Raw genomic sequence first — 22,682 nt, forward strand, 5'->3', positions numbered from 1 at the left:
GACTACAGGCATGTGCCATCACGCCCGGCTAATTTTTTGTATTTTTAGTAGAGACGGAGTTTCGCCATGTTAGCCAGGATGGTCTCGATCTTCTGACCTCGTGATCCACCTGACTCGGCCTCCTAAAGTGCTGGGATTACAGGCATGAGCCACCGCACCCAGCCTGTTATCTCTACTTCTAAAATAAATAACGCTCCACTAAATAATGACAATTTGGTTAAAACTTTGGGACTTCAACAATCTCTTCAGCAATATCCCACACCACCTCCATGTGATTCAAAAATATATAAACTTATTTTTCCAAAGAAAGTGGTATGGCAAAATGGCCAACACTACTTTATATAAAATATAAGTCTAATAATAGAACAAAATGTTAACAGTGACTTTATCTTTGGGATGCAGAAGTGAAAGGATTGCTTGAGGCCAAGAGTTCAAGACCAGCCTGGGCATCAAAGCAGGACCCCACCTCTACAAAAAAATACAAAATATACTAGCCAAGGGCAGTGACACACACTTACAGTCCCAGCTACTTGGAAGGATGATGCTGGATGATTTCTTGAGCCCAAGAGTTTGAGGTTGCAGTGAGCTATGATCATGCCGCTACACCGCAGCCTGGGTGACAGTGAGACCCTGTTTCTAAAAAAAGGTTTTACTGGCCGGGCACAGTGGCTTACGCCTGTAATCCCAGCACTTTGGGAGGCCGGTGGGTGGATCACCTGAGGTCAGGAGTTCAAGACCAGCCTGGCCAACACGGTGAAACCCCGTCTCTACTAAAAATACAAAAGTTTTTTTTTTTTTTAACTGTGATTATCTCAGAACGCAAGGAATATAGGAAGTGCTCATTCCCTCTGTTACCTTTTTTCTTCCTTTCTGACTAGCTATCTAATTCTACAATGAACATATTAAAAGTACTTAAAAGAACATAATGAAAAACAGCTCTCCAATAATGAACACATAACACACCTCAGCAGAGATGCTCCTAAGAAGTCCCTTAAAAGTCAGTAACAAAGGCTAGGGGAATAAACTTCAAAATAAATGAAAGTTATAAACTTAAAAAGGAGAAGAGAGAAATACAGTGAGCCATAACTTATCTTAATATTGCTAAAAACTTTATCTCAAATCATTCTACACCTTCTTAATCCCTATAAAGAAGTAACACAGGCCAGGTGTGGTGGCTCATACCTATAATCCCAGCACTTTGGGAGGCCAAGACAGGTGAATCACTTGAGGCCAGAAGTAAGAAACTAGCCTGGCCAACATGGTAAAACCCCATCTCTACTAAAAATACAAAAACTATCTGGGCATGGTGGCGCACACCTGTAATCCCAGATACTTGGGTGGCTGAGGCACAAGAATCGCTTGAACCAGGAGGTGGAGACTGCAGTGAGCAGACATTACACCGCCACACTCCAGCCTGAGTGACAGAGCAAGACTCTGTCTCAAAAAAAAGTAACTTGCAGAAACACTTGTACTACACTTTGCCAAACTCTCACATTCAATATCATTTTCTAAAACGTACTTTTAAAACATCAGATGAAATTGATAGCACTTACTGCTGTAAGGCCTTCATTATTACAAATGTTGACATCAGCACTATATTCTAATAATTTACTCATACATTTCTTCTGCCTGAAAAGAAAAAAGAGTCATAGATAACTGGTACTAAAAAAAAAATGCAAATGATAAATAAGTTACTGAAATATTAACTGTAATCAATAACAGCTGAGAACATCATAACATCTTTATCTGTAATATCAAGTGATATCTGCAATATTTAAACCAACACTACTTGAGGCAAAATACAAAACTGCTTCTATGATTCAAAGATTACAGGAGAAAACAATGACACAGTCAGGTTTTCATATCATTGGGACAAATCATCATTCAAACTGTAGAGAAATTTCTAGTACTGACTAAGTTCATGAAACAGTAATATTCATCAGAAACATAACAAAATACAAGTCTAATGGAAGGGGAATGAATAGAGAAAAATGATGTCTCAACATTGTATCCTACATTCTTGTCAGCAAAATATTTAAAAGGTAACACTAAGATGTTATAAAATCATACTCAGAATATCGATGAAATGCACGTCTATGCATCCCTCTACTTACTGGGGGATAAGGAGGGGGATGCACAGACTTCATTTTTTTTCAGTTATTTGTACTGTGATAAAATACATATAAAATTTGCCATCATAACTTATTTTTTTGAGACAGAGTCTTGCTCTGTCACCAGGTTGAAGTGCAGTGGCGGATCTTGGCTCACCGCAACCTCCTCCTCCCGGGTTCAAGTGATTCTCCTGCCTCAGCCTTCCGAGCAGCTGGGATTTCAGCCATGCGCCACCATGCCCAGCTAATTTTATATTTTTAGTAGAAACGGGGTTTCACCATGTTGGCCAGGATGGTCTTGATCTCTTGACCTCGTGATCCGCTCGCCTTGGCCTCCCAAAGTACGGGGATTACAGACATGAGCCACTGTGACCGGCCCATCATAAACATTTTTTTTTTTTTTTTGAGACAGAGTTTCGCTTTGTGTTGCCCAGGCTGGAGTGCAGTGATGCCATCTTGGCTCACTGCAACCTCCGCCTCCCGAGTTCAAGCAATTCTCCTGTCTCAGTTTCCTGAGTAGCTGGGATTACAGGTGCCTGCCACCAAGCCTGACTAATTTTTGTATCTTTTAGTAAACCCGGGGTTTCACTATGTTGGCCAAGCTGGTCTTGAACTCCTGACATCAGGTGATCCACCCCCTCAGCCTCCCAAAGTGCGGATTATAGGCATGAGCCACTGCACCCAGTCTTCATCACAACCTTTTTTTTGAGACAGAGTTTCGCTTTTGTTGCCCAGGCTAGAGGTAATGGCACAATTTCAGCTCACTGCAACCTCCACCTCCTGGATTCAAGCAATTCTCCTGCCTTAGCCTCCTGAGTAGCTGGGATTATAGGTACCCGCCACCACGCCCAGCTAATTTTTCATATTTTTAGTAGAGACTGGGTTTCACCATGCTGGCCAGGCTGGTCTTGAACTCCTGACCTCAGACAATCCGCCTGCCTCGGCCTCCCAAAGTGCTGGGATTACAGGTGTGAGCCACCACGCCTGGCCCCTATCAAAACCATTTTTAAGTGTATAGTTCACTGGTAAATAGTCCAGTGAGTAAACAGTAATATATACACTATAGTGTGTATATATAATACATATGTATTGTATACATATTATATAATAAGTATAGTAGTAACATAATATGAGGTTGGTGCAAAAGTAATGGTGGTTTTTGCCATTACTTTGAATGGCAGAGTATACAGTATATATGAATATATTACTATTTATCCAACTAGATCATAAACATCTTCATACCATGGATTGTATCATATTTCTTTAATCAACTCAGTACTAAGGATAACCAGGCTCATCGTAGCTCTCAATAAAACTCTGATTATTAATATTCAACCTTGTAAATCAATAGCTAAAATTCTCATTGACTGAATAAAACTTTTAAGAAAACAGAACTGACAAGTTACCTTTCTTGATTTTTGTACTTGTAATGAAGTTAAATGTCACTTAAAATTAGCATTATAATCAAAGAAACTGAAGAAAATAAAGCTCTGGGTAAACTTTTAAGATCAAACATTTACAAAGTTCCTTTATCTAACACACTATTAGGAAAACCTTAAGAAATAAATATTCAATAATCATGAGACCACAGACCAGATAGTCCCATTAAAATAAATGCATTGTTTAAACGTGTGTTCGTGTGTCTATACCCATACGGGTAGATTTCTAAAACCTTTCAGAAGCCTATTATGGACCATTGGCCTAAGCCAATAATGCCAAAATAAATCATTAGGTAGGAATGGGCCAGGGAAATAGGCCCAAAAAAGTGTTTATTGTAGGGGTTGTTGAAGAAAAGCAGTAATCTATAATGCTTTTCCTCCCAAAAATGAACTGCAAAAGGTATAGGGAATATAGGAGAGAAATATATCCTATCTTTCTTATTGAATAATCATTATTACTATTTTCCAGGATCTGAATAAGTCAAATCAATCCAATAAATAAGTGGCTATTTTGCTAACAGAACTAAAATATTATGTAACAAATGGGCCCTACCCTTTATGAGTTCATAATCACCTAAAAAATAAAAAGTCTTCTTTCAAATCTGACTAAAACACAACCTAAGAATACACACTATTTCAAAGCCTCTCCTTTTAACATTCTCACATAAGCATGAGCAATGCTGAATCCCCCTGTACAAAGAAGCAACTATATTCCTGCTCAGATACTGCACCAATTATAGGGAGTTTATGGCAACCAAAATTACACAGGGACCAGTCACCCAAGTGCTCTGTGGAAGCTTAATGGGGCTTCTTTTGGAAAAGAGGACAATCCAATACAGCACTAATGGCAAAGAGAAAAATGCTAAAGCAGGTCAGGAGAAATACAGCAGCCATCTGATGATAGCTGAGGGAACAAAACAAAAAGCTGGCCCCAAAACGTAGACGGACCAACAAAATGGGAAGAACTCTACTACGACTTCTACTTCAGTATGGATAAATGTGAACTCATAAAGAAATTATAGTAAAAAGCTATTTCTGAAAACATCAGCTACTACAGGAAGTACTCAAGTCACTTAGCAAACATTGAGCACCTCTAAGTTGTACAAGGCTTCCACTCAATAAATAATAAAAACCAAAATACGTAAGTGTTGAAAGTCAAGAGTCATCTTTATAGAAACAGAAAGGCATCCAAATTAAAGAGAGGGTCATCAATTCTTTTTATTCCTTTTCTTCTTGCTGAATGGCTATGTGAATCATTTAATATCTGCCATATTCCTTCACCTTTAAAATGTAATGGCTTCAATCACTGTTGACAGAGTGATGAAAACTATATTTTTCTCTGTGCCACTTTGTTTCTGAAAAACAGTACATGAAAATTCTTTTCAGTAGACCAAGAACATCCTGTCTTTCAAGTCTAAGACCTATTTCTTGCCCCTCACACTGAAGTCTTAAGACTCAGTCGCCTACTGAAATGACAGCAGAGTTTTTATCCCTGCTCTGCACTAATCTCTCCTTTCATTAACACAGTTGTTGAAACACAGTACTAAGATATTTTTCTACATGTAACCTTTTCAAGACCTTTATCAATATCCTATCAACACTTGGGATAACGTACCTAGACCTGAGATCAATTCAGCAAGGGAATGAATGATTTACTCTATGACCTTGGGTGTGACACACTACAAGATACCTAACACGGCTAATTATAAAAACAATTGTTTAATCAGCACATTGTTACCTATGAGAACAGTGGACAATTAAACTGGCTCACATGCTAAATCAGGAAGTACGGCAGATCAGAAAGGAGCAACAGACTATGCCTTTCGCCTGTCCAACCTAGGCGTCACTATAGCTGTCTTTTTTGTTCTATTTTAATCTTTATATGCAAAAATTTGGCCTCAGATTGATGTAATGGACAATTTTAGCTCCCATATCCATCTTATTAGGCAGTCAACTCAAATATCTAGAAGCACAGTTAAGAATAGGAAACAAAAATATCTTCAAGAGTAATTAAAAAAAGAAAAAACAGACACCATATATTTGTACACCGTGTCCATAGAGAAGTTTTTTTGAGTTTTTTGTTGTTGTTGTTTTGAGACAGAGTTTCCCTCTGTTGTCCAGGCTGGAATGCAATGGCACAATCTCCACTCACTGCAACCTAGCTCTCCCGGGCACTTAAGCGATTCTCATGCCTCAGCCTCCAGGCTCAAGCAATTTTCATGCCTCGGCCTCCTAAGTAGCTAAGATTACAGGCATGCGCCACCAAGCCTGGCTAATTTTGTATTTTTTAATAGAGACAGGGTTTCACCACTGTCTCAACTCAAAAGTTGGTCAGACTGGTCTCAAACTCCTGACCTCAGATGATCTGCCCGCCCTGGCCTCCCAAAAGGCTGGGATTACAGGCCTGGACTCCATAAAGAAGTTTTACAGTGTTTGAAAGGGTTTAAGCTGGATACAGTGGCTCACGCCTGTAATCCCAGCACTTTGGGAGGCCGAAGTGGGCGGATCACCTGAGGTCAGGAGATCGAGACCATCCTGGCCACCATGGTGAAACCCCATCTCTACTAAAAATACAAAAATTAGCTGGGTGTGGTGGCGCATGCCTGTAATCCCAGCTACTCAGGAGACTGAGGCAGGAGAATCGCTTGAACCTAGGAGACAGAGATTGCAGTGAGCCAAGATTGCACCATTGCACTCCAGCCTGGCGACAGAGTGAGACTCCATCTAAAAAAAAAAAAAAAAAAAGTAAGTTTATAAAATATAAGTTCTTCAAGTCCTGAATCAAAAACTACTTTTTTTCGTTTTAATCATAATTCCAATCATTTTTGTCTGATTTCTCAGACCAAATAAAAACTAATGTTAGCACTAAAAGGAGTAAACTACCCTAGTATCTAGGAAGATTACTCTGGTACAGCTTATCCACAAATAATTACAAATAAACTGTGTACAATATATTAAGTCTGTGTACAATTCCATTAATAAAATTAACTAAACAAGCAATTTGCAAAATGAGCCACAGAGTTAGGAGTGGCAAAAGATTAGCAGAAAAAAAGCACACTAAAATAGAGGTGAAAATTATGCTTTTCAGAAAATACAATGTCACTATAATACAAGTAATAATGAACTTCCACATATATTTCCAAGAAAAAAATCAGTGAGCAATCTAATGAATTACTAAATATGATAGCTATTTTAAAACTGAATATAATGACCCAAGATCCACTATCAAGAAGAACAGTATCATCAATAATATCTTTGAGAGACAAAAAAAATTATAGAAAATAAAAAATGCACATCATTATTGCAGTTTTTCCCAAGGTAAAATATTGGGGGTGCGGGATGAATCATTAAACCAAGGCAAAGTGCCTTGAATAACTGATAATACAACTTAAACCACTTAAGAAAACTAAATAGTTACCCATTTCTTGCTGCCAGATGAAGGGGTGTACAGCCTGAAATATCTTGATAGTTAGGATTTGCTCCTTTCTTTAACAGCAAAACCAAACATTCCACCGATCCACAACTAAAACAATATTAAAAGATAGTTCAGATACATTCAACATACAACCAGACTTAATGTACTTTAATTAAAAAACAAAATATTCTATTAAACACAATTTTCTTTTGGTTTTTCAGACAGAGTCTCACTCTGTCGCCCATGCTGAAGTGCAGTGGCGCCATCACAGTTCACTGCAGCCTTGACCTCCTGGGCTCAAGCAATCCTCCCACCTCAGCCTCCCAAGTAACTGGGACTTACAAGCATGAGCCACCACAATTTGGTAATTTTTTTTTTTTTCCCTAGAGAAGAGGCCTCATTATGTTGCCCAAACTAATTTCAAACTCCTGAACTCAAGCAATCCTCCTACCTCGGCCTCCCAAAGTGCTGGGTTCACCGGTGTGAGCCACCACGCCCGGCCTTAAACACATTTTTTTTTCTTTCTTGAGACAGTGTCTCCCTCTGTTGCCCAGGCTGGAGTGCAGTGGCTCGATCTCGGCTCACTGCAAGCTCCACCTCCCAGGTTCACACCATTTTCCTGCCTCAGCCTCCCGAGTAGCTGGGACTACAGGCTCCTGCCACCATGCCTAGCTAAATTTTTTTATATTTTTAGTAGAGATGGGGTTTCACTGTGTTAGCCAGGATGGTCTCGATCCCCTGACCTCAAGATCCACCCGCCTCGGCCTCTCAAAGTGCTGCGATTACAGGCATGAGCCACTGCGCCCGGTCATTTTTTTTTTTCTTTTTTTTTTTTTTTGCGACAGAGTCTTGCTGTGTCACCTAGGCTGGAGAGCAGTGGCACGATCTTGGCTCACTGCAACCTCAGCCTCCAGGGTTCAAGCAATTCTCTTGTCTCAGCCTCCCAAGTAGCTGGGATGACAGGTGCATGTTAGCACACCTGGCTATTTTTTGTATTTTTAGTAGAGATGAGGTTTCACCACGTTGGCCAGGCTGGTCTCGAACTACTGACCTAAAGTGATCTACCCACCTCGGCCTCCCAAAAGTGTGGGATTACAGGTGTGAGCCCCTGTGCATGGCCTTTTAAACACATTATTTTTACCTGTAACTTGATTTAACTTCTGACACAAATAGTAAACATTCTCTACTTTCAAGATGGGTCCCTTCTACTATGAAAATTATAAAGTATTTGAGAAATTCAAATACTTCAAAGAAACCATATGGTACTTTCAACTTTCTGGCCTTTCATAAGCCAAATTATTCATGAACAATTAATTTCAACACACCTACCTAAATCCTGAAAAGAGGATAGGTACCAATTAGTTAACTGATTGATTACATACTAGAAGACTGTAGATAAAAATCATTCTCCCACCTATGTAAAAAATATAAAGCCAATTACTTCATCTGCAGACACATATAAAATATCATATTGCTGGGATAAAAAGAAAATTTTGGTGAACTGCACCATTAAGTATATCCAGGAAAGACAATCTCCATGTCTAACCTACTCTGATCTGGTATAAAACAAGCCAAGGCAAGAAGGACATGAGATTTACATACAATCCCAAAGTTAACAGTTTAGAGAGAGAACAGATAGCACACCACGCCCACAAATAGGATAAACAACACTCAGTTGTCTGTTCTCATCTCTCCCCACAAATATTATGTGACAACGCTGTTCAAAGCTTACTGATCCTTGCTCTAGATCAGAGTTTAACTCAAAATATCTTTAGTCTTACTTTGCTGCAATGTGAAGCAAGCTTCTTTTCACACGTCCGAATGCATAATTGACATCAAATTTTGAATTTGATAGTAGTTCAGAAACAGACCTATGCAAAAATAAAAAACAGGAATCAATGTGTAAAAAAAGTTTTTAAAAACATAATAGATCAAGTTAACAGCTCTTTAGCTACTCTGTTTGCTTGTTTGTTTTTTGAGACAGAGTCTTGCTCTGTCACCAGGCTGCAGTACAGTGGCGAGATCTTGGCTCACTGCAACCTCCACCTCCCTGGTTCAATCAATTCTCCTGCCTCAGCTTCCCGAGTAGCCGGGACTACCGGCGTGTGCCACTACGCCTGGCTAATTTTTGTATTTTTAGTAGAGAAGGGGTTTCACCAAGTTGGCCAGGATGGTCTCTATCTCTTGAACTCGTGATCTGCCCGCCTCGGCCTCCCAAAGTGCTGGGATTACAGGCATGAGCCACCCCGCCCAGCCTAGCTACTCTTACTAGATTCTTCAGGTTCTGTCCCACACCCACCACAAAATACTGCACTATTCTCTTAGTATGTTAGCCAGCACAGTATCATCCAAAAACCAAACGCCTTGGCCAATAAGCTGGTGCTGAAGGTTTCCTCATCTGCCACTTGGATAGTCCTATGTTACCTGCTCTTAGGATACACAACAGAGTAAGTTGGCTTTAGCTGTCCTTAGATTCTTGAGAAACAAAGGGTGTAGGCCTGGCTGCTCCCCTTGCCAAAAGTTGAGCCTAGCTATATTAATTCTGACCAAATAAAGAAAATCAGACAAAAAACATTTTTTAATAATACTAGGTAGGAAATTTTAAAAAAAATTTTTTAACTTGTTTCAAAATAGTTTATCTTTACATTGTTATTATATCAAAAAATCCAGTGGCTAGCCATGTCAGAGCTGACTGGTGTAAGTCTAAAGACCCCCTCACAAAGCCAAACAATTGTATTTCATATATAGCCCTGTAAAAGAGTGTCAACACTACATCAATAAAAGGAACATAAAAGTAAGTAGCACATAAGGGAACTAAGTTGTCCCTCAGCCATAATCTTTTGCTATAAAGATCAGCAGTGACCTCCAAAAGAAATCATCACAACGTATTTTTCCACGTCAGTGACCAACCAAATACTTAATATCTCAATATTCACTAAGAAAATCTCTCACCATAAAATTTTACAGTGACCTCCAAAAGAAATCATCACAATGTATTTTTCTATGTCAGTGACCAACCAAATACTTAATATCTCAATACTCATTAAGAAAATCTCTCACCATAAAATTTTACAGTGACCTCCAAAAGAAATCATCACAATGTATTTTTCTATGTCAGTGACCAACCAAATACTTAATATCTCAATACTCATTAAGAAAATCTCTCACCATAAAATTTTACAGCTCATACAGATCTTGGAAAATCTTATTCCTTATTTCACACACACAAAATTGTAACAGAAAAGTTAAATAACTTGCCCCAGGATAACATCTAGGCCCAAACTCTGTGTGTGTGTGCACGCGCGTGCACGAGCATGCACGCGTGGGTATGCAGTACACATTTAGAACAATGTATGCTTCTTAAAAAGCAAAAATTTTTGAAACAAGCACTCACCTGTGTTGATCAGCCATAACCATTGGCATTAATGTATAAACAGCAGTTTCATTATCTGAGTAAAAAAAACCAGAAAGAGTTCATTTATCCCCTACTTTGTTCAAGGGGTGATACTTAAGATTAGTTTCGAATTTTCCTAATTCTATACAAAAAGCAAAAAGGAGAGGAAGGAGGAGGAAAGAATAATGCAGAATATTAAAGGTATTTCAGAATTTATGATAGTGCAGAATCTTTCATCCCCCCCACTGTTTATCCCTTTTACATCATCACAGAAGAGCTTAGCTTCTGAGGAAAATTAAAGACTGATTCTTCAGAAGGTTTGGTCCCATTATCCACCAAAAAACAATTCTCTAAGTGTAGTATGGTAGCCTGTGCATCATCATCCAAAAACCTTTCTGTAGCTTTAACAATTGAAATTTATTTTACTTCCAAAGAGGTATTTACAGGCATCATGTTTTATCATACTTACATGTACTTTGGGGAAAATTTAAATATATATGAATATTAAATATATATGCTAAAATAATTATAAAACCTTAAATATACACAATACTGGCTTCTTGTCAATATTATTACAAAAGAAATTAGTTTAGAAGCTTTTATGAAAGAGCACGGAAGTCTTTATTGTACTTATCACTTTACTCACAACATTTTTATTCATATGTGCTATGGTTTGAACGCATCTGCCAAAAGTTCATCTGTTGGAAATGTGGTTGCTATTACAGCAGTGTGAAGAGGTGAGGCTTTGGTGAGGCAACTGAGCCATGAGGGCTCTTCTTTCATGAATGGATTAATTCTGTTTAATCCAGGAGTGGATTATAGTGAAGTTCAGTCCCCTTCCCTCTAGCCCTTCCTCTCTCACCCTTCTGCCTTCCACCATGGGATGACTCTTACTTGATGCTGGTGCCACGCTGTTGGACTTCCCAGCTTCCAGAACTGTGAGAAATATATTTGTTTTCTTTACAAATTATCCAGTCTGTGGTATTGTTATATCAGCAGAAAACAGACTAAGAGAGACCCTTTACACAACAAATTCGCAAAACCATGACCCAAAAGAAAAGGTTAAAAATCAACATCTATGATGCCATATTATACTTACGTACATTTTAGCTAGTGTTTTGAATTGATTTTTATATATTACTAAGGGTCATTTCTCAATTCAATGTATTTTGGAGGTTTATGTTTTTTAATAAATTATTTACAAAGACGAAATCCTGACAACCCCCACTCAGTCATTTAAAAGTTAATGCTGATGCTCAGTTAATAGGTTAAAGTTTAAGGAGAAACAGGATATTTACATAGTATCGAGTACCTCTTAAAAATATTGACTAATTACAAAGGAAAAAGAAAATTTATAGTGAAGAACCCAGCAGATACTATCTTAATCAACTGACAAAGGGTAACATCACCAAAAATAATATGTATTCAATATCATATAGTTACTGATACGAGCCACTGAGGACACATCACTTTTGTAGTACAGCAGTCCTCCCTTATCCACAGCGGCTATATTACAAGACCCGGAGTCAATGCCTAAAACCGTGGATAGTAACAAACCCTATGAATATGATTTTTTTCCTTACATGATAAAGTTTAATTTATAAAGTGGGCACAGTAAGAGATTAACAACAATGAATAATAAAATAGGACAATTATAACACTATAGACTGTAATAAAAGTTACGTGAATGTGGTCTCTCTCCCTCTCTCTCAAAATATTGTGCTGTGCCTCCCGCAACTGAAACCTCGGAAAGCAACGCTGCAGGTAAGAGTGGACTACTGTTCTTGCCAAAAATGCATAACTTCAATCTAATCATGAAAAAATGTCAGATAAGCCCAAATTAAAGGGAATTCCACAAACACCTGATCGGTCCTCTTTAAAAGTCTCAAGACCATTAAATACAAAGAAAAACTAAAGTACTATCACAGTTTAGAGGACACTAAAGAAACATAACTAAAGGCAATGTGGTATCTTGAATTGGATCCTTAAATGACATTAGTGGGAAAGCTGGTGAAATTTTAATAAACTCTGTAGTATAGTTAATAGTATATACAAATGTTAATTTCTTATTTTTGACAACTGTACTATGGTTGTACAAGATGTTAATCTTAGGGAAAGGTGAGTGAAAGTTACATGGGAGGAACTCTGTGCTATTCAAACAAGTTTTCTGTAAGTTTAAAATTACTTTAAAAAACACTTTTTTTAAAAGGAGGAACTCTCATAGATTAAGAGCCTTAAGAGACACATCAACCATATGTAATATGTGGCCCTTATCTGGATAGTGATTCAAAAAAAAACAACTGTAAAAGGACATTTTTGAGACAATTTTTGAGACGAGGACAAACTGTATATGGACTTGGCATTTTATTTCAAGATAATACAAAATTACTGTTAATTGTATTGGCTCTAGTAATGGTATTATAATTGTGTTTGAAAAACATAATTCACATGTTTAGAAATATAAACTGAGCTGTTTATAGGGGCAATGGAAAAAAGTTATCAATATTCCTTCACATATTTGTTCATTATTTTACTGTGAGTGTATACATGATAAGCAATTTAGTCCTTCTCAACATTCACAAGTTCAGTATGCAGATGCAACAACTTTTTCACTATAAAAGTCAAATACTAAATCTTATTAATAACTAACATTTAAGAACCATTATCTTAAAGGCACTTTTCTAAACACTTTGCATGTATCGTTGCTTTTCTCCTCACAACCACCCTATGAAGTAGGTACTATTATCTTCATTTTACAAATGAGAAAACTGAAGTACTAGTTAAGTAACAAGCTGTGTAACAGTGGCTTAAATGGCTGACCCCAGAGCCTCTACAAATAATATGTCCTGGCCGGGCACAGTGGCTCACGCCTCTAATCCCAGCACTTTGGGAGGCTGAGGTGGGCGGATCATGAGGTCAGGAGATCGAGACCATCCTGGCTAACACAGTGAAACCCCATCTCTACTAAAACTACAAAAATTACCCAGGCATGGTGGCGGGCACCTGTAGTCCCAGCTACTCAGGAGGCTGAGCCAGGAAAATGGCGTGAACCCAGGAGGCAGAGCTTGCAATGAGCCAAGATCGTGCCACTGCACTCCAGCCTGAGCAACAGAACGAGACTCCATCTCGGAAAAAAAAATAAAAAATAAAAAGATAATATATCCTACAATGCACCCAGTATACACCACATAACCAGAAGGTCCACAATAGAATACTATTCTTTTTTTTTTTTTGAGATGGAGTCTTGCTCTGTCTCCAGGCTGGAGTGCAGTGATGCAATCTCAGCTTACTGCAACCTCCACCTCCCAGGTTCAAGGGATTCTCCTGCCTCAGCCTCCTAAGTAGCTGGAATTACAGGCTCATGCCACTACACCCAGCTAATTTTTATTTTTATTTTTTATTTTTGTATTTTTAGTAGAGACAGCGTTTCACCATGTTGGCCAGGATTGTCTTGATCTCTTGACCTCATGATCTACCCATCTAGGCCTCCCAAAGTGCTGGGATTACAGGCGTGAGCCACTGCGCCCGGCCAGAATACTATTCTTAATATGTAAAATAGACGCTGTTTTATCGTCTTATATTTATTTTATTTATTTATTTTTATTATACTTTAAGTTCTAGGGTACATGTGCATAACATGCAGGTTTGTTACATATGTATACTTGTGCCATGTTGGTGTGCTGCACCCCTCAACTCGTCAGCACCCATCAATTCATCATTTATATCATGTATAACTCCCCAATGCAATCCCTTCCCCCTCCCCCCTCCCCATGATAGGCCCCAGTGTGTGATGTTCCCCTTCCCGAGTCCAAGTGATCTCATTGTTCAGTTCCCACCTATGAGTGAGAACATGTGGTGTTTGGTTTTCTGTTCTTGTGATAGTTTGCTAAGAATGATGGTTTCCAGCTGCATCCATGTCCCTACAAAGGACGCAAACTCATCCTTTTTGATGGCTGCATAGTATTCCATGGTGTATATGTGCCACATTTTCTTAATCCAGTCTGTCACAGATGGACATTTGGGTTGATTCCAAGTCTTTGCTATGGTGAATAGTGCCGTAATAAACATACGTGTGCATGTGCCTTTATAGCAGCATGATTTATAATCCTTTCGGTATATACCCAGTAGTGGGATGGCTGGGTCATATGGTACATCTAGTTCTAGATCCTTGAGGAATTGCCATACTGTTTTCCATAATGGTCGAACTAGTTTACAATCCCACCAACAGTGTAAAAGTGTTCCTATTTCTCCACATCCTATATTTATTTTTTTTAATGCTGACTGCAACTCACTAATTGCTCTCAGAAACTACCAATGAGTCACCACCAGGAGTTGAAAATACTACACTAAGCCTCCCTTGGCATGACAACATTCTTTATCGTTCATATAATAATACATGTCCCAATAAAAATCTGAATTTCTAAACCATGAGAATTTCCATAAAGTCACTCCATAATAAAGTCATAAAAAACACTGTTATTTGTGGGTTTAAACTTAAGATAAATTTTAAATCAAGATAGTGCATAATTTTAAGTGAGCATTAGTGAGCATAATAAGGTTCACAATGGTTGTATTTGTAAGGTTTTTATTTTTTAGATAAAAATTAGATTTACATCTAATTTAAGTCACATCTAACCCAAAGAAAAAAATAGGTCACATACATTAACAGGTAAGTATGAAGAAATAAATCTAACCACAACTATGGTGCTAGATAGAAGGAGACCATCCAAGAAATACTATACTAAGAAAGGACAGAATAAAACTTGTTGCCAGATATTTCCTTCTCTATTCTTGAAGGTACCTTCAGGATTAGGTATATAATTAAAGTCTCCAGGGTGACAAGAAAACTTTAATCTCTCACTTTATTAGACGTGTTTGCCATTTTTATCACTACAGTTTCAAAACCCAACCGTTACCAAAAAAAAAAGGTGCTCAGAGCAATTAATCATATACAATTTCTCTTCAAACCATCACATGGGAGTAATTTTTTTAAACACAATTATCCTAACCACATATGCTAAAATGGGCTCAAATTGTATTATTTTATTAAACAAACTGCATTCACTATATAGTAGTTTAAACTTTACATACACTAACAACATACACCTTCCTTTTATTTATTTATTTTTATTTTATTTATTTATTATTTTTTTTTATTTTTATTTTTTTTTGAGGCTCAGTTTCACTCTTGATGTCCAGGCTGTGAGTGCAGTGGCGCAATCTCGGCTCACTGCAACCTCCACCTCCCAGGTTCAAGCAATTCTCCTGCCTCAGCCTCCCGAGGAGCTGGGATTATAGTCACCCGCCACCACGTCCAGCTAATTTTTTATATTTTTAGTAGAGCCAAGGTTTCACCATGCTAGCCAGCTGGTCTCACATTCCTGACCTCAGGTGATCCACCCACGTTGGCCTCCCAAAGTGCTGGGATTACAGGCCTGAGCCACTGCACCTGGCCTCCACCTTTTAAACACTACTAAGAATCCATATCCCTAAAGTAATCTCTTACTCTTCACCTCTTTTTCTCTCAAGAATATTCCTGTGTTAGGCCTGCCTAGAGTGACTCAACTACCTGCACTTCATTACTTAGAGTAATACTCAGGTTTTTATCAAGGAAACATAGCATCCAACTCAGTTTATCAAACATCTATAGTTTCAACCTTTGCAACAAAGTTAATTTTAGAGTACAAGCTGACTAAAAAAGTTTACAAGCTTAATAGTTTGTTGTAATTAGATGCTTACTGATTATTGAATTCTAACAAAACAAAACAAAACTAATTATTTTTTAAATTTAGAGACATCTCAGTTTCTTTTCCATTCAGTCCTTAAAATGTAAGCACAAAAATGTAAGCACAAATGTGGATTTGTATCAGTATCATATATATATATATTCCTACATGTATGATATACTTGAAAGAGCCAAGCTCAAAGAATTCAAATACTCATCAGAACTTAGAGACAAAGATAAATTAAATTCAAGTAACAAAATGAACAAATTCATTATAATCAAAGAAAAGCAAATGCAAACAAGATGCCATTTTTGCCTATATGTGGGAAAGTTTTACTTTTACTTATCAAACTCTAGTTTCTGGGCACTCTCAGACTGCTGGTGGAACTTTCCAAGAAGTAAGTTGAGAAACTTATACGTTGAGCTTTAGAAATGTATTGTAGACATTCTTCTTGAGAGAATCAATCCTAAGGAAGTATTTAGAGGCAGACTATGTCTTCAATATAATGCTGTTTCTCATAAAATCAGTTTAAAAACAGTATTTAGATTCAACATTTGTTACGTGCATCTTATGAAATTCCGAAGTCATTAAGCATATGGAAGAATATATAAAAAAAAAAAAAACATTTGGGGCCAGTCACGGAGGCTCATGCTTGTAATCCCAGCTCTTTGGGAGGCTGAGGCGGGCTGATCACGAGGTCAGCAGATCGAGACCGTCCTAACCAACACGGTGAAACCCTGCCTCTACTAAAAATACAAAAAATTAGCCGGGCGTGGTGATGGGCCCCTGTAGTCCCAGCTACTCGGAAGGCTGAGGCGGGAGAATAGCGTGAACCCCGGAGGCGGAGCTTGCAGTGAGTCGAGACTGGGCCACTGCACTCCAGCCTGGGCAACACAGCGAGACTCTGTCTCAAAAAAAAAAAAAAAAAAAAAAGAAAGAAAACATTTGGGATGTTTTCTAAATACAAAATAAAAGGCTATATGCAATATGATGTTAACTTGTTAGGGAGAGAAAGAGAAAGAAGTAACAATAGTAACACTGCTCATAATTGGGTGGTGGAATGACATTTCTTTTTCTATTTTTATTTTCCAAATTTTGTACAATGAAACTACATTACTTTTTTTTTTTTTTTTTTTTTTGAGACGTTGTCTTGCTCTGTCGCCCAGGCTGGAGTGCAGTGGCCGGATCTCAGCTCACTGCAAGCTCCGCCTCCCGGGTTCACGCCATTTTCCTGCCTCAGCCTCCCGAGTAGCTGGGACTACAGGCGCCCGCCACCTCGCCCGGCTAGTTTTTTTTTGTATTTTTTAGTAGAGACGGGGTTTCACCGTGTTAGCCAGGATGGTCTCGATCTTCTGACCTCGTGATCCGCCCGTCTCGGCCTCCCAAAGTGCTGGGATTACAGGCTTGAGCCACCGCGCCCGGCCGAAACTACATTACTTTTAAAACCAAGTAACATTATCAAAGTCTTCTAAATCACATTTGTGTAAAAAATATCGAGATTCAAACAATATAAATTATACATGTAGTCTTCATCAACCTATACCAATAATTTGACTACGAAAAATAAGTAAGAGTAGCACTGAAGAAATGGATTCAAATGTGGAATTTGGAAAGGAAATAAAGAAAAAGTTGAAGCTTGAATCTAGTTATCAAAATCTGAATTCTAAATAGAAACTAGAGACCATTTTCTCAGGAAGATTATCCCCAGGCCAGGCGCGGTGGCTCACATCTGTAATCACAACACTTTGCGGGGGGAGCAGGGTGCGGATCGCTTGAGCCTAGGAGTTCAAGACCAGCCAGGGGAACATAGTGAGACCTCATCTCTACAAAAGAAAGAAAATAATCGCCAAAGTACCCAATCCCACATTTCTTTCATGACCGTCTGCCAAGGTCCCCTTCCTATCCTACAAACCACCCAGCAGCAATTCGAAGAGAGTTTTGAAAAAATAAGATAAACTACTACAATTAAGAAAAAAGCTATTCACCAGCTATAACCTCCTCCCAACCCTTCTCTCTCTCGGGCATAAAGAGCCAAAAGCTTCTTAGAAGCAGCACTGCTATCTCCCATCACCACTAAAACGTCTGAATTCCTGACGCTGCAAACAAAACTGCTTATTTTCTCTCGTCATTAGTAGAGTTTTACCTGTTCTGAAGGAACTCTGGAACGCTGAACTAAAAGTCCTGAACTTCAGGGACCATGCCTTATCCCTATTTGCAAATGCGTCCTAGTTCCCAGCTAGCCCACTCAATACTAGTCTGATGAATACATGAAGAACGAAGTCAGGCATGCATACTAAAGAAAAATGTATCGTGTTTACACACACAGTACTTTTAAAAGTATCTGTTTGATGGTTGACAACCCTTTGTCTTCCTGTTATCAAAACAAGGCTGTGCCCCACATTTTAAAAAATAACAAAAATAAAAGTCCGCCTGGCCCCTCTGATGCAGCTTAAACACTATCTTTGGATCATCTCTATCCCCGGAGACAGTGAAATGACTCGCAATTATGATGTTTTCTGACTCCGGGTCTCGGGCCTCCGGCTGGTATTCCTGCCTCTTTGCCAAGCAAGACCCCTAATCGACAGACGTTGAGAGACCTTTGTCTCGGTCCTCCCAGCAGCGGAACCCCCACCAACCCAGTTTCCTCCCGCAAACTCCCACCTGCCGGGGTGGGAGCGGCGGGCCAGGGGAGTCCAGGGCCCGGGGCCGCCTCTCAGCTCTGGAAAGTAAAAGTGGGCGTTTTCTCAGCTTTCGGTTAGTTTTTCCACCCGACCTTGACGCGTCCGGAGTTCCTGCACCCCCCCCCCCCCCCGGCCACCCCCGGCCGTCCCCCGCCCCGCGGCCAGCCCGGCCCCACTACCCTCCTCACCCTCCGGCAACTCCACGGTGCGCGCGCGGCGCAGAGAGCGCGTAAGGCGGTTGAGTTGCTCCATCGCTCTCTCCATCCTCGGCGCGCCCTCCGCGATCCTCCGCCGCACCGGCGGCCTCCGCGCCCAGCGCCCTACATCTCGCCCGGGCCAGTCCAGCAGGCGCAGGCGCGGACTTGCCCTGGCTACAGCACTGAGCTGCAAGGGCTACCTGGGGCCACGTCCTGCGTCCGGGGCCCGGCTACTGCCGGGCCGACCACCCAGGGGATACCCGCCGCCACCTCCGCTCGCGCCTTTCCTGCTGCCACCGCCGCCGCGTCTCTCCCGGGCTCGCGCGGCCTTCTGGGAACTGTAGTTTCCAGCTAGCTGAACCGAGCGCCCTGGGCGGAGTCACGCTGGGGGCGCCCCGGCCACGCCCACGCCGGCGCGCGGCTGAGTGTACGGGAAGCCACGCAGCGACTGGGCGTACTCGTAAGCCCCTGGAAAGGCATTCTCACGCCCTGCTCCTCCTACCCTCCAAAGTTGTACAGGAGTAGCTTCCTCCAATTCTGTAACATTACTGTAAAACAGATTGGAAATTGGCATAATTGTTCTTAAATCCGTCACCACCTTTCTAGTACTGTATTAGTGCCTTTGTTCCAGGTACATGAACTGTTTAAGTATGGTATTTTCATATGTCAAATTTAAAGAGTAATAAAATTAAACAAATCCAAAAGCACAATATGCTTTTGTCGTCATTGTAAATAACTTGACAATAGCTTAATTAGTTGTTTTTCCTGCCTGGCGACTTTACGAGGGCAGGGACATTTAATTTTGAACTGTGTTGATCCCTGTACTTAACAAGGCACCTGGCACAAAGTTAAAGCTCTGGGGAAGATATGGATGATGACAACCTGAAAAAATTTTTTCATTTATTTGGTACAATGCTAAAATGTCAATGTGATGACAGAGCCTAGTGGGAAATCCAAAGGATATGACTTTGTAAGTTACAAAAAACTTGGATACCTACATTGTGGAAGAAATGAACTCAGTGGCGAAAAATCATATTCGTAAGCTGTGCACAGAAGTTGCACACTTGAAAATTGAAACAACAGAAGTTGACACTTGAAAAAAAATTAACCCAATCAAAGCGGTAAATATGAGCCTGGCTAACGCCACTGACTATGAATAAATATCTTGGATATATTACCAGTGCCAAGATGATGCTGGAGTGAGGGAGAAGCAGAAGGCTTGTCTTTTTCAGCTGCTCTTTCCTCAAAGAGGAAAAGCTGTTCCTGTAATGAATGGGCACATGTACGTTGATGAGGTATGTTGGCTGGCCAAGAGAAAGAGAGTCTCACCTGCCCATTCAGGATATGAAGGGGCAGGTGGTGATTGGCATGTGTTTTCCCTGCCAGTGCCGTCCTAAATCAGTTCCAGCTAGTGACCATTTGTGCCAGTGGTGCCACAGGCTCGGGAAAGACCTCTGTAATCTTCACCTAATCAGATGACACCTAAATCAGTCTGGCCACAAGGTGGTAGAGGTTAAAGTTTCAAAAGAATACCAGAGGCTGGGCATGGTGGCTCATGCCTATAATCCCAGCACTTTGTGAGGCCAAGGCAGGCGGATGACTTGAGGTCAGGAGTTTGAGACCAGCTTGGTCTTCACGGTGAAACCCCGTCTCTACTAAAAAATATATATATATACAAAAATTAGCCGGGCATGGTGGAGCACCTCTGTAATCCCAGCTACTCGGGAGGCTTAGGCAAGAGAATCACTTGAACCCGAGAGGTGGAGGCTGCAGTGAGCTGAGATCCTGCCATTGTACTCCAGCCTGGCTGACAGAGCAAGACCCTGTTTCAAAAAAAAAAAGGAAAGGAAGAAAGAAATACCAGTCTAGCCCAGGCTCAACCGTTTGCAAGCTGGCTTCAACTAAAAATGTTCCAGTCTTGCTTGGCCTCTTATACTATTCAGAAAGTCAGGATTCCCACTGCTGTACAGAAGTTGGCCCCTCAGCTGCTCTCAGCTGCTGTTATCACCATTGCTGTCTAGGCTGTTGCTTTATATAAACCTCCACTGTCCTGTGAGGACCAAGCCTGGAGTTTGTGGGCAGGGGCAGGAGCCCCCAGCAGCCTCCATGGTGGGCATTGCACCTCATGCTGGTCACTCTTCACCACAGGAGCAGAAGATAATGGAAGAACATCACAGAATGCTGATGTAAATGGTCAGTTCCAGATTCTGTAATATGATGCAGTCTCCCAAATAGGTCTGCTTCAAAACATATAAAGCTGCAGCACTACTATCAGCTTATCACCTCCTGTCCAATAGAACTTTCTACAATGATAGAAATATTCTGTAATCTACAATGTCCAAAATAGCATCCACTAACCAAATGGGGTTACAGGGTGCTTGAAATGTGGCTAGTGCAACTGAATTTTAAATTTGTATTAAAGTACAATTAATGAAATTAATTAAGTTAAATAGCTGTATGTGCCTTGTGGTTACCGTATTAGACAGGGCAACTTATCAAATCAAGAAGAAAGCTGCCCAGGAGAACACCAAAACAGCTAAACAACTTCTTATAGATTATTATTAGCTAAAGAGTAGAAGATTTTGTCACCTGTCACCAACACCAAAAACATCAAGCAGAGATTTCAAAAGGACACTTGGTATCATAAGTTCCATTAACAAAAGCGTAGAGTTTTTCACTAATGATAATACAGGTTATTCTGTGGTCCAGACAGTTTTAACTTTCTTTTTTGTATATCTGGTATTTTTTTCTTCCTGGAAATTGGTTTTATTGAAGATTCCCAAGCTTTAAGGGAAGGAGAAGAGAAAAACAATCTGTTCAACAAAAGGCAGGAAATGGGTGGGAAGCAAAGAAAAATAGTCATAAAAACAAAACATGAAGTAACGGTAGAAATAAATCTAAATATACCCATGGTCACAGAAAATATAAACAGAGTAAACTCAATGTTTACTCTAAAACACAGAGGTCTTAGATAGTGTATTAAAGAAAAATAAAAATGGAGGCCACAGTTTAGATATACCTAAGTCCAATTGTGTATAACCACAAACCAAAACTCATCATCCTCATTTCCCTAAAATACCATCTGTAATAATAAACACAAAACACAAAGTTTACATCCTTGTGAGCATGAGTCAGTGAAACTAAGTCAATCAGCTATAGACAAATCAGCTTAAATAGTTGCCCTAAAAAAATTAATGTGTAACAGCCAATCATGAAAAAACGTCAAAGTACTTCATCTTTATGCTTTATAAGCTGTACTGGAACTGCAGTAAGGCAAGCTTCTTGCCACTGATTCAAAATCTCTTGGATCACAATTTGTACTTGATCTGATTTATTTCTTACATCTGAAAAGATCAAACAAAACAGCTATTTGCTGTTTCTAAGGGACCACCATTTCCAAAAGGAAATGGAAAAAAGGATACCATAGAAAATATTAGCCAAATAGATGTGATACAACAATATATCAGGGTTCTCTAGAGAAACAGAACCAGTAGAATGTGTGTATATATATATAGAGAGAGAGAGATGAAAGAGATCTATTATCAGGAATTGACTCACATGATTATGGAAGCTAGCAAATCCAAAATCTACAGTTTGGACCAGCGGGCTCAATACCCAAGAGACCTGATGATGTAGTTCCAGTTAAAGGCCAGGGCAGCTAGTAAGGCAGATGGAGTCTGGAGGCAGTCTGCTAAAAAATTCCCTCTTGCTGTTTCTTC

General features: G+C 39.8%; 1 protein-coding gene across 14 annotated transcripts in view; it reads right to left on the reverse strand.

Moving 5' to 3' along the window:
• HACE1 (HECT domain and ankyrin repeat containing E3 ubiquitin protein ligase 1) overlaps nt 1-19,334 on the reverse strand; it is a 126,788-nt gene extending 107,454 nt beyond the window's left edge. For 2 of the 14 annotated variants that reach the window (XM_033234709.1, XM_033234713.1), the window contains exons 1-5: nt 18,955-19,296; nt 10,360-10,414; nt 8,747-8,836; nt 6,969-7,073; nt 1,554-1,629 (exon numbers count right to left, since the gene is read on the reverse strand). In XM_033234709.1, the coding sequence (XP_033090600.1) occupies nt 1,554-1,629; nt 6,969-7,073; nt 8,747-8,836; nt 10,360-10,414; nt 18,955-19,030 (402 nt within the window). In that variant the 5' untranslated portion in view covers nt 19,031-19,296. Of the gene's footprint in view, nt 1-1,553; nt 1,630-4,831; nt 4,906-6,968; nt 7,074-8,746; nt 8,837-10,359; nt 10,415-11,671; nt 11,684-18,746; nt 18,805-18,954 lie in introns of those variants that run through there. The other 12 variants (XM_033234706.1, XM_033234704.1, XM_033234717.1 and 9 more) reach the window with 10 other exon arrangements.
• Nucleotides 19,335-22,682: the final 3,348 nt, after the last annotated feature.

Source organism: Trachypithecus francoisi, unplaced genomic scaffold (genome assembly GCF_009764315.1).
Source record: "Trachypithecus francoisi isolate TF-2019V2 unplaced genomic scaffold, Tfra_2.0 Lachesis_group15, whole genome shotgun sequence".
In the NCBI taxonomy this organism is placed as follows: Eukaryota; Metazoa; Chordata; class Mammalia; order Primates; family Cercopithecidae; genus Trachypithecus; species Trachypithecus francoisi.